Source organism: Pipra filicauda, unplaced genomic scaffold, assembly GCF_003945595.2.
Source record: "Pipra filicauda isolate LSUMZ 115617 unplaced genomic scaffold, ASM394559v2 scaffold30_size5312502_pilon, whole genome shotgun sequence".
Taxonomy (NCBI): Eukaryota; Metazoa; Chordata; class Aves; order Passeriformes; family Pipridae; genus Pipra; species Pipra filicauda.
This window is the reverse complement of record NW_024104432.1, coordinates 1,452,372-1,471,374: the sequence shown is the minus strand read 5'-3', so window position 1 is coordinate 1,471,374 and position 19,003 is coordinate 1,452,372. Positions and strand designations below refer to the sequence as shown.

The 19,003-nt window shown below is 38.0% G+C and overlaps 1 protein-coding gene across 1 annotated transcript in view; it reads right to left on the bottom strand.

Moving 5' to 3' along the window:
• Window positions 1-222: 222 nt before the first annotated feature.
• Window positions 223-19,003, bottom strand: part of CWF19L2 (CWF19 like cell cycle control factor 2) — a 70,689-nt gene continuing 51,908 nt past the window's right edge. The window contains exons 13-18 of the mRNA XM_027712755.2: window positions 12,385-12,597; window positions 10,655-10,771; window positions 6,691-6,846; window positions 5,246-5,326; window positions 2,626-2,727; window positions 223-1,784 (exon numbers count right to left, since the gene is read on the bottom strand). Coding sequence (XP_027568556.1) covers window positions 1,644-1,784; window positions 2,626-2,727; window positions 5,246-5,326; window positions 6,691-6,846; window positions 10,655-10,771; window positions 12,385-12,597 — 810 coding nt within the window. The 3' untranslated portion in view covers window positions 223-1,643. The remainder of the gene's footprint in view (window positions 1,785-2,625; window positions 2,728-5,245; window positions 5,327-6,690; window positions 6,847-10,654; window positions 10,772-12,384; window positions 12,598-19,003) is intronic.

Genomic DNA, 19,003 nt, shown 5'->3' with positions numbered 1-19,003 from the left:
ATTAAATCACTAAAATTATCATGAAAGCTTATTTTTAAGTTATTTTTCTTGCAGTTGACACCATTTTACAAAGATCCTCCAGAAAATAATTCACAACACAGCAGATTTCTATCTCTACCAGACTTACTTGACAAAATGCGGTGGCAGGTGAGGGAACAGGGTAAGTACAAGCTCTTCAGGAAAGCTGCAAAAGACCACTAGAAATGAACACTTATTCAACCCTTTAACATTTAGTGATTCATTTATTAATCTGAGCAGCTCACAATCTCACAATAGTTAAGGGAGCTGTAGAGAGCAATAGTTCAGTAGGAAAAGAATAGGAAGCACGTTGAGACACTTGCACAATGCTTTAAGTTCTCCTATGCCAAGGGCCTTCCATCTGCTGGTTGAAGCCTTTCCCCATAGCACTGCAGCCTTTTGTTCACAAGTCTGCACCCTTTCCCTGGTGCACTGGGAGGACGCTGTGACAATGTTTCTATCCATGACCTTCTGTCCTTGTCTCCTGTTCTCTTTGTTCTCCCAACTCTGCACCTGCAAAGCCCAAGCGTGCTATGTCAGGGTTCCCATGGAAAATGGTGGACAGTCACGCAAGAATCATTCTTCTTCCCCCTCAAACTTCCCTACCCCATTTCATAACATTTACACAAAAGAAAAAACAAAACCCAGCAAATAAAACAGTGGACAGTGGTCCTTTAGTAGACAGGCATTTCCTAGTGACATCCATGCTTAACAATCAATTAAAGTGCAACTCTTGCCTCTCATCAGAGTGTGCTCCAATCAGCACTAACAGCATCACAAGCAGGAAAACCAGCAGGGAGTTTAAGCAGGTCCTGATGAAAACTACTATGGCAAACTACTATTGCAAACCATCTGTAGCACTAGATGGGATGCCTAGGGAGAGAAGAGTCACCTGGGACGATCCCTATGATGGTTTTCTTTGCTGGTCAGTGCAGAGTGTTTTCCCTTGAGATTCTTCCACCCTTCTCATTTGTTTTTTGGTTTTTTTAATTGTTATCAAAAGTAACTGTTACCATTAAAGTTGTCATTTGTCACCAGCTATGGACTGTCTCATCATCCTTTGTGCCATAATTCTTGTGCAGGGAGGCAGCAGCAGGTTTATCAATCACATCCTTTGTGAATGTTTATGTTACTGCAATGACTGCAACTTAAAGACCACAAGGACTCAGAATCAGAAAATCATTTTCTGTACAGTTTTCTTCCACAACAACGTATTTGTTTTAATCAAAATGTTCTTAAAATGTACACCATTTTCTACAGAAGGTCACCATGACAATTCAGCACTGGCTAAATACAATATAAAAAAATATCAGTTGTCTCAAAGATTGTAAAAACTCTAAAAGTAAAAGTTACATTTTTAAGAACTCCAATGGCCACATGGATATTATTCTTTTGTCTCAGTTGAAAAAGGAAAAACTAAACCCACTGTACAATTCTGGTTTGTCAGGTTTGCAGGTTCATGTGATCCACAGTGTCCAAACCAGAAACAGATAATCAGCAATTAAATATTATCCTATGTTTTAAAATATATTAGCAATACATAACACATTGGTGTTATTCTTAACATACGAAGTATCCATTAAGGAAATTTATGGCTTATATAGTTCTTGACTGCAGGGTTGTTCTCATTCTTTCTTTTTGGTAAAGTCATATGGTTTCCACCACTGTGCGAACTGCAACACCTTCTTCCTCTGTTCTTCAAAGTTCTGTCTGATTCCTTTTCTCCAGAGCCGCGGTTCCAAGTCCAGCATGCCACCAATAATTTCCTTTTCGAGTAGAAGAAAGACAGATTACCATATTAAGACAAAATTACCATATTAATTAACGCTATTTTACAATAAAATAAAGAAATATGTATTTTCAAATTACGAGATTGTCAGTTTTCTTAAAGTGCTAATTAAAACTTGAAATCCTGAAAAATATACCAATTTAAAAAATAAGACAATTTAAAAAACAGAACTGCAGCTGTTAGATGGTTGCCTCAGCAAAATTCTTTTAAGCACAGCATACTGATGTACTGCTTAAACATCCTAACATTGCAGTACCTTTGTGACTAAGGTAAGTTCAGAAAAAGAAAGTTGCCCACTTTGCTGTTTCTGGTGTTATATTTCTCCCCAGTCACTCTTAGTGTTTTTGTCACACTGACTCTTCCCAGAGTACAGCTCTTCCTGTATAAACAGTACACTGTATACCATGGGGAGTAATCTAACCACATGAGGATTTTCATGGGAGTTGTCTGTGAGTCTGTATGTGTATGCACCCTAATTTATACAAGCAGGAATCAGTGCACCTATATGTCAATACTATGGCCATGAAAACTCCTAAATAGATGCAAGTATTTTCCACCTGTAAGATTAAATATCTAAAATGTCAAATATCAACACTTCCTACTAATTCAAAAGTAACACAAATCTAGAACCACAATCTGTGTATCAACTAACGAAAAAATCAACTGATCCTTTATTCAACAAGCCAAGTTACAATGACTCATCAAGAAAAGATAGATAATAGGGTATATCAAAGTAACTGTTCTGACAGCGTTGGTTTTAATTACTTAAATTTTCCAAAACAAAGTATAATGTAAATTAATCTTTTACGTAACAATACCTTCCCAAAGTAATGAGGGAAATTGTGTTGATCTTCAATCACATGAGCAAATCCTCCTTGAAGGCCAAAGTCCACAGAAAAGTATGGTAATCCTTTAGGAACCTGTATGTGCAAAACCACATTTTCAGATGTTTAACAAAGTGTTGGCATTTAGTCAACCTCCCCACAACTGAATGAATTTCAACACGTTTTTGCAGTTGATATTATAACATTTTATTTTAAACCACCTCTCAAACCAACTACATGCAGCATAAAAATGCAAGAGAGAAACAGTAAAGCAAACAGGTAAGGGGAAAGAAGAACACACAGCAACCAGATAAAAAGACACAGAAGAGATGACTACTGGGTGGCAGAACCTCCAGAGGCCACTGTGCTGCACCAGGTAAGACACTGGGGATGGACCAGGCAGCAGTGGGCACACTGAGCAAATGCCTTCCTGACTCCACATCTCTGAACTACATGGGTTTAGCAGAAACTTTAAGACAACCACTAGCAAGTTGAATTTATCAAAGGTAAGGTGTTGAGTGGTAACAGCAAATATTTACCCAGTGAAAACACTGACACTCAGGGAGAAGGGGAAACACCTTTATGGAAAATACATTACAAGAAACCCCCTCTATGTGACTGGAAGTTATCAATAACTTGCCAAATCAGGTAAGTTAGTAATTCAGTCAGACTACAGAGAAAAAGCTGGATATCCTGCCACAACATAGACCTTTCAGCCTGACAGAGAGAAGTGGATCCATTTATTGCTACAGTATTGCAAGTAATTTTTGCTGTTTCACTGCAATAACTTATTTTCCACTCTTTTAATTGTTGAGGATGTTCCTGTACTGATAAGATTTACAAAGCCTCCAATTCATAAGCATTTTCTCTGCTACAATCCAAATAGCTACACAATTTTCATGAGGCATGTTCCATATATTGCTTAAAAATTGACTCTAAAAATAATTAAGATTCAATACAGAGGAGCAATGTAGCATAGCAAGAAACATAAAACATTTTAAATGGACTAAAAAAAATTATTAAATAAGGAAAAATGGGTTGGCAGGTGATACCTTAAGAAAAAGGTCAGCTTTATCTCACTTGTGTCTAGCAAAGCATCAGGTCTGACTGGGATGGAGTGAATCTGCATCACAGCAACCCATATAGTGCTGAGTTTCAGACTGGTGCCTAAACCAGTGTTGACAGCATGCCAGTGTTTTGGCTATTGCTGAACAGTGCTGACTGTTGGGTCAACTCTCCTGGTTGTGTACCCTCCCAGCCCACTGCTACCCCCAGCACCCTTGCTGCAAGGAGCAGAAGGAGAAGCAGAGAAGGCCTCGATGCTGTGCAAGGGTTGGATGCTCCAGCTCTACCTCTGGACACAAGTTTGGCACACAATCCACCCATTAGGTGATGTCTCAGCCGTGTCTGACCCTCCTTCCAGGTACCACCCTCTCTCAATATGACTCTCCAACTTCCCAAACTTCAGCTCTGTCTCTAAGCTATACTCTCCGATCTTTCTGAATTTCCATTACCCTAAAATAATATTAAAATCTCACAACTGTGTAACAATTTACACTCAGACACGTATTAAAGAACTGTCTTGACTTAATCTGAAAACTGGCCTACCTTCAAATGAGCATATAATAGTCACAAAAATGTATGGCTAGGAAGATTCTTCAAGAACTCTGGTGTCCTAATGCCTTACAATGTGTCAAGAAAATTATACTTCACTTTTTGGTGACAGATGTTGGTTTTTCCTATTCTGAAATAACAATGAGCAGAAGACATCCCAAACATACTTATTTTGTCTTCTGTTTACATCCACCTTAAGTTTATAGTCTTTCCTAAACCCTTGCTGCAAATTAATTGCATCCCTTTCTCTTCTGCACTCCATCTCCCTTTTCGTAGTATGTGGTTTCATGTCTTATTGTTAAAACTCATCTCCTCTTTCTCCTAAACTATGATCTTCTTTTAGTGAAAAGGTGCTATATTTACCAAAAGACACTATTAAAAATTGAGTGTTATTACTACATAGTAGTAAACTACTTGTGGTAAAGTCTATATAACATACATCTTCCACTTCAATATTAAAAAGATGGAACAATCTTTGAACCTAACAGATCCAGCATTGCTCCTTTAAGATTTGTTTATACAAAGAGGTTTCAGCTCAGTATCCAGGAGACAGAAAGAGCACTGTTCCCTTGTTTTAGAAAGAAAGAAACATAATGCTATTTATATTTTCACTTCACAAACTTAGCAACGCAAATGGTTGTTGTAGGTCAATGAAAAAGAAATATCATAATTTCTCCAGGAAAGTAATTTGCAAATCTTTGCTCTACCTTAATTCTTAAAGTTAATCTAGAAACGTGCTGGTACATGTCCTCAAAGTGTCAGCTTTGTTCTCAACAAATGCTTGCAGCTCAGTCCACCAACTGTTGAAATAAATGAGAATCTTTTCCCTAATGTCAGTTAGGAGTTCAGTCAGACTGTTAATTCTCACCATATCTATGCCACCTTCTCATGCACTAATCCAATTGTGTTCCCTTTCTTCTCTCTTTGAAACAGTTAGTAATGAAAAAAAATGACAAGAATTTGCTGAGAAATTCAGTGTTTAATACATTTCATTACTTACAGATTTCCGAATGTCTTTTGAAGAAAGATCAATTAACTTCTTGTTCATAGACCACTCTTCATCAGACTCCATTATAGCTTTCTGTAAAATCATTTTATCTAAATGTGAAAATAGTCCTACATGCAGCAAGCAAAGAACTAACTGTAGTGAAGTACATTGTACAGCAAGTAACAATTACTTCTTAAAAAGTAACTTTATTTTTGGTAACTTTTCTGATTTCCACAACTTACTTACTTTACAAAGACATCATGTATCTTCAGACTCACTCTATTCATTTCCCCTATTTCTTTTTTTTTTTGAGATTTAACTTTTGCTTTACACAAATCATCTCTAACAAGTTTCAACTACGAAGTCACATTCTCTTTCTACTCGTCCCATACAAACCCCTTTATGAATTCATTACACTATATTAAGCTGTTTTGGTTTTTTTTAAACACTAAGAGGAGAATCCAGCTTAGAAGGCTGACTGCCCTTAAAAACCTTTAAAGCTGATTCTGTATTCTCCATAGTATAGAACTGGGTATTGTGCAGTGTAGGTGTCTTTTCAATTTCATTTGCTGTGTATTTTCATGGTACAAACTTCTGAAAGACAAGTTTTAGGCAAACAACATTGCATTAAATCTTGTTCTCCCTCCTTCCTTGAGTATTCAGACAAAACACAAGTTTTTCAAGAACCTGAAGCATAGTAGTCATATCTAACAGGTGGAAAGTTTCAAATGTGGTAAAAGTTACTGCATTGTTGTTCATCATACTGTGTTTGCTCCACTTCATCAAAAACCAATCACATTATTTCCAGAAAGCAAAACTAATATTTCAAAGAAAAATTACTGATAAAGGGTGAATCATGATCCAGTTGCTGAAAGGCCTCAATTCCAGACAAAAGTTTCAATGTACCTTTTCTTACAGGGTCAGGGGAAAGAAACCAGAAAAGCTGGTGATAGAAGTATCTATCACGCTGTCTTAACATTCATCGCAGACCTAAGACATGTGTAAAATTTGGACTTATTGAAATAAAATGGGGATGAAACAATATATATATTGGTATTACTTAAAACAGTTGACATTATTTTCCCATTTTATGCTTGCCAAGGCACATATATGGTGTTTTAAGTTTATACCACAGGACTTAAGTGAGAAGTATTGCAATCCTTAAAGCAATTCAAGAGACTACAATTCTCTCACCTTCTTCCAGTATTTGTCAGTGCAGTCAGACTTGTGACAAGTGCTCAGTCACATATAGATCTTCCACTGACTACTTGAAAAACTGAATTACCTCACAGGGCTTGTTTTAAGATCAAGGAATATGATCAAAGAATGGATCAAGAAGTAGGATCAAAGAACACATCTTTTCAAAAATAGCACTGGAATATAAAAATATTTTCCGGAAATAGGTGACTTATGATACATACATTCAAATGACTTAAGAAAAAAACATTTTTGTGTACCTTAAAGTAGATTGGAGCCATATCTCCTACTTCTTTTGGAAGAGGAATACATTCATATACCATATGATACCGTTTCTTCATACTCATGTTTGTTTCTAAGAACACACAGTCCAAGTCTTTAGCTTCAAACATTTTCACCAATGCATTTCGGAACATCTGTTTAAAGAAAAAAAAAGTGCAATTTAAATTAACTTTTCAAAGTTTTCAGACACATTATATTATTTAACTAATGTATTATATTTGTAATAAACTCACAATAAAATGGAAAACTGTAACAATCACACAAGGAAAATTCTGTATTATTCAGCAATTTAATATGAACTATATTTCCTATGGCACAAATATAAATTAAAACTATGTTAATCTTCATAACTGTAGCGCTCCATAAAACAACATAGCTTTAAAAGTAGGTCCCAAGCTTGTAATTTCTAAGAAGGTGATGTCTTGGCTTGTACTGACTATAGTTACCATTATCCTTTCACTCCTCTTTCCAATTATACAGTTTAATATATATAAAAAAAAAGGAAGATATTTTCACTAGGCATGCTTGATCTTCAAGGAAAACATTAACATTGCCTTAAAAGAAAGCCATGGCTGTAATCACCATCTTCACTGTATGTAAGTAAAACAAATGCAATACTTAATACATCTGGCATGTTGGCATGTGGTGAGAAGCGTGGGCCTGGCCTCTGTCATTCAGGAGCTGCAGTTAAGTTCAGGCCCTCACTTTTGTTCCTTGCCTGAGCTAAGTTTCAGAGACGCCTGTGCCCAGCCAGATACCTGGCAGTTCTTGGCCCTGACTTCCCCTTGAATTTAAGTCATCAGTGCAGACTTTTCTGGCCACCCCTGGGCCATGTATGACCCTGTCTACCATCATGGGAACTGCTCTCTTCTCTTGGCCTGGGTACATGAGACTGTGCCTTGTCAGTGAGATGACCTCCCCACCTGCTTTGCCTGTCATCCACCCCTGACTTGCCTTCCTGAAGAACAACTCACTTTTGCTGCTCCAGGACTCTTGACAGTTGGTATTTGCATCCAAGATATGCCAGAGCATCATTCTGTAGCTTACAGTGTAGATGCTGAACTAAATTGTAAAGCACGAGGGATGATTTCTGAGAGTCATTTAGACTTATTTTCAAATGCACAAAAGATCTGACTTTCTGACAGGGTGAATGTTTCTGAAAGTTTCTCAAGATCTTGAAAACTGCTTTTAAAGATGAAGATCTTTTTATTATACATGCTCCCTTATACCATTTCCACAGTGTAAGCCAAGAAACCACAGAAACTGTAGAAGCCTTGTATATAGGTTGTCCTTTTTGCATTGTTTCTTTTTCAACTAACAATGCTCAGAAATACAAACAACACCATTAAAAGGTTAATCCCATCTAAAGGATTAATCCCATCTAAAGGTTAATCCCATCTCTATCCTAATTTAAATGGAGCTGATGAATCAAACTAGCTTAAGTAAAAACATATATTCACCAACATCAGCATGTATTGAAGTAAAACAGAGGGAAAACAAATCACTATCAGGTTTTCAATGAAACAGGTCTAGAAATTGAGCTCTCTTCTCCCCACTCCCTCGCCATCTTGCACAGTATGAATCAAACTAAAAGCTAAGAAATTTGGTAAAATATATATCTTAACTAGGTATTTAAGCACTTCAAAGCAGGCCTAGCGTCCTGAATCTTTCCTCAATAATGAGCTGCTCCATACTGTGACAGGAAAACACTACCATCATTCCCCTAACACAGCTGACGAAACAGAGTTAAAAAATACTGCCCAGTGTTCCATGGCTGATAGGGAACTTTACAGCACAGAGCAACAGGCTACTCTGAATTAATAGCTTGTGGCCTTCTCCTCTTCACTCCAACCCCCAGACCTTCTGAAATACAGTGAGACAAGCAACGGTGGTGAGGTAAGGGACATACTAAACCAAAGGTTGAGAAAGACTATCACTTACTGTTGTTACCCTGCAATATCAACTGAAATACAAATCCACCAAAAGCCTAGAATATCAGCAGATGTTAGCTAATATTTCCCCAACTGCATTTTCTTGTTTTTAAATGCATTTTTCCTCCAAATTCTGAGCAGGCCAAACCACCAAGGATAATTTGCACTGGAAAGGAGAAAACCATTCATAAGGGCAAATAAGAAGGCTTGGCTTATGCTCGGATGCACATGCCATTAATACATGCAACAGTTCAGTCAATACAGAACGTGTAAAGATTTATATCTTTTCATATGAAAAGTATTACATGCATATTTACTTTGCAAGTGAGCACATCAGTCTAAACTACACAATATGTTAAATTCAAGTGCTTGAAGGCATACAGTGTAAAAGGAACCCTTTTTAGCTTTACTCCAACATATCTTAAAAAAAATCTCAGCAAAAATAGTTAGCTAAAACATGTGCTCCATCCAACATTTTTTGAATATTTGAAGTGTGATAATTTTTTCCCTTCAACAGCAATATACATTTTGGCATCAGAAAATTTAGTCACTGACTGTCTGCTCATACTTTTGCTAAAGCCTTCCAGACTCCTCCTACTGAATTACATAGAAGCTGGGGAAAAAAAATAATTCATCTGAGTCCATCACCTTCCAAAGTACTTTATTTTAAAGAAATGTTTAAGCTGTTTATGAATACATTCACAGGGTCAAAGGATAACGATTTAGCAACTAGTTGCCTTTTCTAGCAAGTAAAAGTCTAGTGTTAAATACAGGAACTGCATTTGCTTATCTTTCCTTTATCCTATTTTCCTTCTCATACAAATTTAGAAAAATTATAATTATTTAGTTAAGAGGTTAGGATAAAGAGAAGTTCTAGGATAAACATATTTATCACTTTCCCCCATGCTCTTTTGTTCCTCCTGATCCTTTTTTTTGCATTTATTTGCTTCTTATCCAACTTTCTTAGGTCTTTCTGTCATACACAACAGAACTCCTTTTCCTACCTCTGGGTTGAAGAGGGGGTTGAAGGGGAGCATAATTTACTAGGAAAAACTGTATAAAAATTACAATCAGCCATGAGAATCAATGTGGGGAGCAAATTTGGAAAGTCAGAGAATCTACCTGCCAGGCTTGAGGTAAGACCAACATTACTTAAACTATTTCAAACTTATGAATCATGCCAGTTTTAAATCTCAGCAACTGGAACAATGAAGCTATTCTCTAGTCTGAAATAGTCTCCAATATTTCAATATAAGAGGTTGTAAGTTGTTTTCCCCTTGTAATAATCCTGATGGCAGGCAGTGGGGGATTGACAACCACTGTGAATATCTGAGGCAGAAGCTTGTTATATCCCTTCCTTGATTTTCCATCTCCAAAGAAAACAGAACTCCAAATCTTCAAAATGTCTTCATAAGACAGTTGGAAAGCACAGGCCATCATGCTTGGCACTTTATTCTAATAATTCTTTTCAAGGAAGGTAGAAAACTGGATAATAACACTGATTTTAAGAGTAACATCGTTCTCTTTCAAGTGATATCCACCCAAACCCCACATGAGTTTAAAAAACTGAGGATATATAAACAATATATTTTCAGCTTGTATTTAATTTTAAGTGATCTGCCTGCTCTGACAATCCTTGCTTTTACTTGGCACTCCCAAGAAAATCCTGTGAAGCCAGTTATTCCACTTTCTGTAAGGAATGAGCTAATTCATCCCCAAAAGATGTTCCTTTTCAAAGACCTCCAACAATGCATGTTCTGCAACATTCCAAGAAACTTCTTCTAGAGCTTATGAATCGGAAATTTTCCTCGGTATTTACCCTGCTTCTCTTTTAATATTTGACCACTGATTTTCATCCATAATGTGAGAACGTTCTGCCCCTTAGTGGAATCAGAGAATAGCTGCCAGACTGCAAATTATGAAAATAGGTACTTATGACAAGTATATTATTATTAAAAAAAAAATTGTTTTACAGAACTGTCAGAAGACAGGAGACAGTTTCTCAGCTGACCTGGATTTCTTCCCAGATGTCTTCATCCAAAAGAGTGGCTGCAGTATGGTGCTGTAGAGGGGCTATCAGGCAGTGACCTTCAGTAAGGGACTGGTTGCTTGGTAGAGACAAGTACACCTACGAAAAGCAAAGAAAAACTGAGGTGCCAATTTTTCAAGTGTTAAAAACCTTCCATTGCTGAAGCTAGGAAATTCATCATTTGCTAAATTCAAACCAATAGAAGCCATTATCTCCTAATCACAGCAAGGTATTAGTAATTCTAGCGTTTTTTGAAAGATCCCATTATCCACCAGTAGCTCAAATGAATTAGTATTATCCAAACAGTAGTTCCACCAACAAGGCAGTAATATCAGCTTTATAAACCAAGTGGTATCATAACTATTACGAAAGCACACTGTTTAGGCAATTCCAATATTTTTTAATATAGATAAATATCAGCCTGCATTTTCAATAAAGTATTTCATATATATATATATAAGTGAAATGCATACTCTGTGTCATGGTTTATCCTGGCTGCATCACCTAACTGTTCACTCACTCCCTGCCCCCAGTAGGACAGGGGAAAGAATCAGAAAAAAAATTTAAATTTTTGGGTTGAGATAAAGACAGTTTAAAAGGACAGGAAATTGCATAATCAAAATAACAACAACAATAACAACAACCTAGAAAGCAAATGATGCACAGCACAATTGCTCACCACCTACCAATCGATTCCCAGCCATTTTCCAAGCAGTGGCCCCTGGCCAGCTTTCCCTCTAGTTTATACACTGAACACGATGTCATATGATAAAGAATATTCCTTTGGTCAGTTTCGGTCACCTGTCCCAGCTGTGTCCCCTCTCAACTTCTTGTGCCCCTCCAGCCTTCTCACTGGCAGGACAGTATGAGAAGTTGAAGAATCCCTGACCACTACTTAACAACAACTCAAAACATTAGTGTGTTACCAATATTATACTCATCCTAAATCCAAACCGCAGCACTGTACCAGCTATTGGGAAGAAAACTAACCATCCCAGGCAAAACCAGGACACTCTCTACACTTACCTACCTATTAGACACATAAACATATATATAAGCACAGATTATATACACACAGATCTGTATGAATTTATAGTCTCTACTAAAAACAAAAAACACAATGTACATAATACACATCTATGCATTTAATTCCTTGGCCTATAAAGAGTTGTCGATCAAATAAAAACATCAATAATAAATGAAAACTTTGGAGAAAAAAATGACAGAAAAGGCTATACTGAGGCATTTCAGATGTTATAAATACAAATATTTATGCAACTTTTAAAAGCACTTACAGAAACCGGAAGGTTTCCAAACCAAACTTCTATTTCAAAGGATTTTAAGCTTAAAAATGGAATTCTGCACTTAATTTTCTTTGATATCAAGATACAATTCTTGACCAGTTCAAATTTCCTCTAGTGAAGTGTGATTTAGTCTTCCACAAATCCACCTACAGTTTAATCTCCGCACTGAGATCTTTCATTATTGCTCCTGTTTTCCACAAATTCTGATAGCAAAGATTAGCTTTAAAAGTCATGAGAGATTTATATCTTTTTCTCCCTCACCCTTGACGAATTTGTGGAAGCAACTGGAAGGGCAAGGAAAATAAGATACAGAACCACAAATAATTCCATAGAAGCAATTTCATTCTTAAAGCCCTCTAACATAATTTCTTTTTTATTTCTACATTTTGTTAATTGCTATTTTCTTACCTTGGTGCCAATTGCAATAATAAGATGTTTAGAAAGTGCACTGCTATCAAAACAATATGGGCACTTTTCCATGCGTGCAGCAAGCTGCTGGTGCTCCTGTATTGCTTTTCTTCTTTGTATTTCTTCCTCTTCCCCACTACGTGCTCTTTTGGCTGCTTTGGAAACAAACATGTCATCCAGAGTGTAGTAGTCTCTGTCAGTTTTTTCCATGAGCTGAAAGAATACAAAGAAAAATTGCAAATATATATAAACAAGCAAGAAAAAATATACCTAGCTCTTTGTAGTATCTTCTAATGAGAAAAGCATAAAGGATGTAAGCAGCAGCAATTCTTCCCCTCATATAGCATCTGCAGTAGATGCAATCATCAGGTGCATCTCCTGAGAGCAGTCATACACAATCTCAGGCAGCACAGATATTAAAATATAGATGCGTGACAGCAGTGAGAACAGCATATTACTATATTCCATTTCAAGTTAAGGGCTAAGTATTTCAATATTATTTCTACATAACTTCAGCTATCTTTAAATACGTGTCCAATTTTTTATATCATATATTATCATATATCTTTCCCTCTCCTTTCTGCTCCTCCTCTCCTATTACAACTACCATTAAATCATCTTTTGTGAAATAACTAGGCCATGACTCTGCAACTCATATTCACATTCTGTGAAAATATGCCAACAGTGTTTCTTATTAAATGAACAGTACTAAGCCACTTTGTGAAGGAAGCAGTCTTTCCCTTCAATAGTAAGTTTTTCTGAGTGCACCTGTTTCTAAATACAAATAACAAACACAACTAGCACAACACCAGAAACAAGGCTGAATGATTTGCAGGTTTTGTGTTTGCTCATTCATTGCTGTATTTTAGTTAAATGTGCCACATGTCAAAGGAAACTCTGAAAATACCAAATTTGATGTGAAGACAGTCTTCAGGATAATACAGGATCTTAATACAGTAGATAATACAGTAGAAACCTACACATACTGAATATGTCTCACCTCTCACCTAAATGATATTTGAAAGGGATGGAGTCTGTAGACATAAACTGGAGGAACTGAAGGAGACACAAGGAGACAGAGGACATAGTAAGAAGTGAGACAATGAATGAAAAGGAAATTATGGGGATCATGGGACTCAAACCCAAATGGCAGTAGATTCACTAAGCTTCATAACTCACAGAATACTCATACACATATATATATAAAATTAGGTTTTATAAATATTTTGGGGGATTAAAAACAAATCCCATGGCATCTTGCCTAAATCAAGACTTAGCAAATCTTGACTGCAAATATTAACTTTTTAAATGACTTGGGAAAGTACTTCTCCATTTTCTGCTTTGACCACTCTACACAACTTTAAAATTATGTACCATTAATACCCTAAACAGTCAAAACTTAGAGCTAAAGCAAATGTAAAGAGCACTCAGAAGAATTTTTTCAAATTTTTCACTTTAAATGAAATCCCAGTGCTGCAATATTTTCATGCTATATTTGATTTTTTATCTTGGATAGTTTCAGTCATCTGCTTATCAAAATGACAGGGAGAAAAAAACCAGTATGCTATACAGATTTCTTGATATTGGAGGTGCTGGTTCTTCAGTCTTGGCATTTTTATGTATGAGTAGTTCTGCTCCAAGAATTGCTAAAGAAATGGTACAAGTGTCTCCACAACAAATTCAGTGTAAGCTCCTAGTGCAGCCTGGATCCCACCCAAGGTATGTGTATCAGGCTAGAGCAAACCAGTGGAGAGTCTTAAAAAAAATTTTGGATTTTTCCTGGAAATAATAAGATGTGTAGAAGTGTTCTTCATACAGCTAGAGGCCATGGGACCCAGACAACACTGCACTTTTGGTTTAAGATGTAATATATGTTGGTCAACAGACCTAGATGAAGCATATTGGGGAAGGAAGTAAAATAAACCTAAGTTTACTTTGGAGAAGTAAAAAAACAAGAAACGGTAGGCCGAAATGTAGAATTCTGGGGAGAAAAGACATAGTAAAGGGATATTCAGAGAAGGTATATTCACAGATCAGGTTCAGATTACCTCTACCACAGAGTCTCTACCAGGAACAAAATTATAGATCCTACTGCAATATTAATGAATAACAGAAGATAATAAGAATGCAATGCAGTTCAAGAAACCAACACCCCAACTTCAAAGACATTAAGTAAGTGCTTGAAGTAAGCAAGGTCTTAGAAAAAAGTTCAACCTACTCGTGCAATAAAAAAAGCCTAGTCATTAATAATTCAGGCCCACTTGGATGCTCTTCAAGAACTATCCCCTTCCCTTGGTGAATAAAAACAGACAAGGACAAAGTGTAAAAACAACAGGCTACTTTTTTCCCTTTTTCATACCTTTAAAGAGATGTTTATAAGACTTTTATTCAGGTCGTAAGTCTAGCACATTAATTCACAGTGCCATTAAATTGCACTTCTGAGACAAAGAGACCAAGTTACAGATGGTCACCCTGCTCCTGTGAATCCTCATTTCTTGATGTGTTTTATCACATGCTTTAGATTACTTTAAAAGAGTGTTAAAATAAGATATATTTTCACTTTTAATAGCAGCCATGAAAGGAATAAGAATTTTTTTGCAACTTTCCTATTACCACAGTGTCCTTCCAACGTACCTCAAAACAGTTCAGGAAGTACAGAAAATGAAAATCAGGCAAAAATATCATCCAGCAAGAATTCATACTTCTACTGAAATAAGATATATAAGTGGGAAAATCTATTCAGAAATGTTTTCTGTCTTAAAAACAAACATCCAAACAAACACTAATGACACTTAACTCTGCAATACTGCAAAAGTAGCAATGAACATGACTAACATATTCCTGGTCAGTACCAATAAAAAAAAATAAAAATTTTAAAAGCTAGAATTCCTTAAATACGATTACCTCTCAAGTCCTACAAATGCCAAATATCAGTGTCAAAAGTGAAATAAAATACAATGTAGCTGCTACCATGGCAGATTACAGAGTACTCTTCAACTACTACTCTAAATACTGGTCTTTTAAAAAAAGTTATTCAGGAAGAAAATGGAAATTCTCTTTTAAAACATTTATACTCCAATTTGAACAATAAGGCGCCCAATGTGTTCTGCCAATTGCATTATTGGGCTATAACTAAATCTCTCCAAAAAAGTTAAAGGAGAATTGAAAGAACAAGAAGAAAGTGTTCTCCAAAATGTCATTAGGAAAGCAAGTAACAACTTAAAAACTGATTTCTTTCACACATATCTTCTTCCATTCAAAAGACAGAGTTAGTACACATCCAAAGAAGGAATTATGCTGATGTACTAGAGTTGCTGGAAAGCTGCTGTCCTGCATCACAGATGCAGCACCACACCCGCTAAACATGAAAGTCAGTGCATGAAGTTGTGCATTTAGTTCCCTCACTGTACTTATGTTGCTTAGTATTGTCCTTCCTGCTCAGGTGCTGTACAGAGATCAGAAAGAAGCAGGAAGTTGCTTTGATATATCAGTTTAAAGTCAGGATGTCCTACAAAACATCATTGAATTGTCTAAAATTCCTAAAACAGGAAATTCAGATATCTATAAAGGCAATGCACCTGAAGTCCTTTTTTCTATCAGACACTGGCCAAAGTTGAGAGCTGAGCTAAGATGACATGCTTAGACAGATCATCTCTACAGTCCCCAGTCTTCTTTTTCCTATTTCATTTACTTTGTTCTGGGCTTATCTGCCATGTTCTTCCTTCCTATGCACCCTCGTTTTTCCAACTTTCCCTTCTCTTTTGGCAAGCACTGATTAACACACAGGCTTTAGGACTCTTAGCACCAGGCAAAATGACACTGCCTCCCACGTCTCACAGCGTAATTGTGCAACTGCATCCTTTCTACCATCCAACAGAATCACAGAATCAACTAGGTTGGAAAACGCCTCTGAGATCATGAGTCCAACCTATGACTGAACACCACCTTGTCAACTAGACCATGGCACTTGAGACTGGCTGTGTTCAGTCTTTTCTTAAACACCTCCAGGGACAGAGAATCCACCACTTTCCTGGGCAGCCCATTCCAATGCCAAATCACTCCTTCTGTGAACAAAATGTGAAACCTAAATCTCCCTGATGCAGCTTAAGACTGTGCCTTCTTGTCCTACTTTGCCTGGGAGAAGAGACCAACTTCTTTCAGGTAGTTGTAGAGTGATGAGGTCTCCCCTGAGCCTCCTCTTCTCCAGGCTAAACAACCCCAGCTCCCTCAGCCTCTCCTCATAGGACTTCTGCTCCAGTCCCTTCACCAACCCCATTGCCTTTCTTTGGACACACTCAAGCACCTCAATACCCTTCCTAAAATGAGGGGCCCAGAAGTGGACACAGTACTCCAGGTGTGGCCTCACCAGTGCTGAGTACAGGGGAAGAATCACTTCCCTGGTCCTGCTGGTCACACTGTTCCTGATCCAGGCCAGGATGCCATTGGTCTTCTTGGCCACCTGGGCACACTGCTGGCTCCCGTTCAGCTTCCTGTCAAATCCAAACTCCCAGGTCCCTTTCTGCCTGGCTGCTCTCCAGCCACTCTGTGCCCAGCCTGTAGCGCTGCTGGGGGTTGTTGTGACCAAAGTGCAGGACCTGGCACTTGGCCTTGTTGAACCTCGTATCGCTGGATTAAGCCCATTTATCCAGCCTGCCCAGGTGCCTCTGCAGAGCCCTCCTACCCTCCAGCAGATTGACACTCGCCTCCAACTTGGTGTCATCTGCAAATTTGCTAATGATGGACTCAATCCCCTGATGCAGATCATCAATAAAGATATTAAACAGAACTGGACCCAACACTGATCCCTGGGGGTCACCACTAGTGACCGGTCGCCAACTGGACGCAGCCCCGTTCACCACCACTCTCTGGGCCCAGCCCTCCAGCCAGTTCCTAACCCAGCACAGAGGGCCCCTGTCCAAGCCGTGGGCTGCCAGCTTTTCCAGGAGTATGCTGTGGGAGATGGTGTCAAAGGCTTTGCTGAAGTCCAGGTAGACACATCCACAGCCTTCCTCTCACCCACCAGGTGGGTCACCTGGTCATAAAAGGAGATCAGGTTGGCCAGGCAGGACCTGCCCCTCCTAAACCCGTGCTGGCTGGGTCTGATCCCCTGTCCATCCTGTAGGTGCTGTGTGATTGCACTCAAGATGATCTGCTCCATCACCTTGCAGGGCACCGAGGTCAGACTGACAGGTCTGTAGTTTCCCAGATGCTCTTTCCAGCCTTTCTTACGGATGGCCATCACATTGGCCAATTTCCAGTCATCTGGGATCTCCCCAGTGAGCCAGGACTGATGATAAATGATGGAAAAACAGCTTGGCAAACTTCTTCCCCAGCTCCCTCATCACCCTAGGATGGATCCCATCTGGTCCCATAGACTTGTGAAGATCCAAGTGGCTCAGCAGGTCACTAACTGCTTCCTCCTGGATTACGGGGGGGCTATTCTGCTCCCCATCTGTGTCTACCAGCTCAGGAGGCCAGTTATCCTGAGGACGATCTGTCTTATTGTTGAAAACTGAGGCAAAGAAAGTGTTAAGTACCTCAGCCTTTCCCTTATCTTTGGTAACTATATTCCCTCCACATCCAATAAAGAATGGTCCATTTTCCACAACCAGAATGCACTTTTGGTTTAATCAACAGAACAGCATCACAATTTTGCTTGCCCTGGCCAAGAAAGGCCTGTAATACACAAACATTTAAACAGCAGTCAGGGAAGGCATCCAAACTTCTCTCAGAAGTCCTGTGGGATCTCATTTGGACAGCTCAAATACAGTGCAAATGTGGCCAAAACCCAAGAAAAAGGAGAGAGATCTCTAACCATTCAGCATAGGGCTTTAGAAAGAAATTAGCATCTGACTATGCATACAGGAGAATGATTTGAGAGAGGGAAAAATTACAATGTTGTTATTTGCTGATTAAATCCTTAACATGATAATTACCACAAACAATATGATTATATTACATGAATAATTTCATTATATAACATTCTGTTTATAAAATAATTTATGTCCTTTTTAATTTGTTATGTTAGTGAAGCCATCAGGCACCTGGGCACTGGGCTACTTCCTAAAGTAACTCTTGCAGACCTGTACACAGTAGACTGCAGGGTCAGTCTCTTTTTTCTGCCAACATACGTTCAGACCACTGGAACTGTATCTCACAGTTTAATTTTAAACCAATTCTGCTTTTTTTATTCCACAGTAAAACCCCTGGAGTCTTATACACTGCTGGCTGCCTACACGCTACATTTGAAGTGTGCTGGGCGTTGTGTCTCTTATCGCTCCCTCTGCTGCTTTCACTTGCTCTTTGGGTGGCCCTTCGGAAAAAAAAGCCCTACTTAAGAATTTAATATCATTGTGATACTGAAAGGAAATGCTAAGAGACGGAACTCCTAATCATCAGAGATTATAACTATATAATACCTCAAGTACAATTTTTTCCCCTTCTGCAAATTTGTGGATAAAACAGGAAATTCTATTAAACACAATTAGCACGGCAACACAAGACACGTGTATGGTTCCAGTGTTGGCTATTTTCAGCTTTTTTTGTACAGTTATTTTTCTGCTTATTTGCTTGTTCCATTTTGTATGCAACTATTGAACTTTTGCTTTTCCTGTCTTCT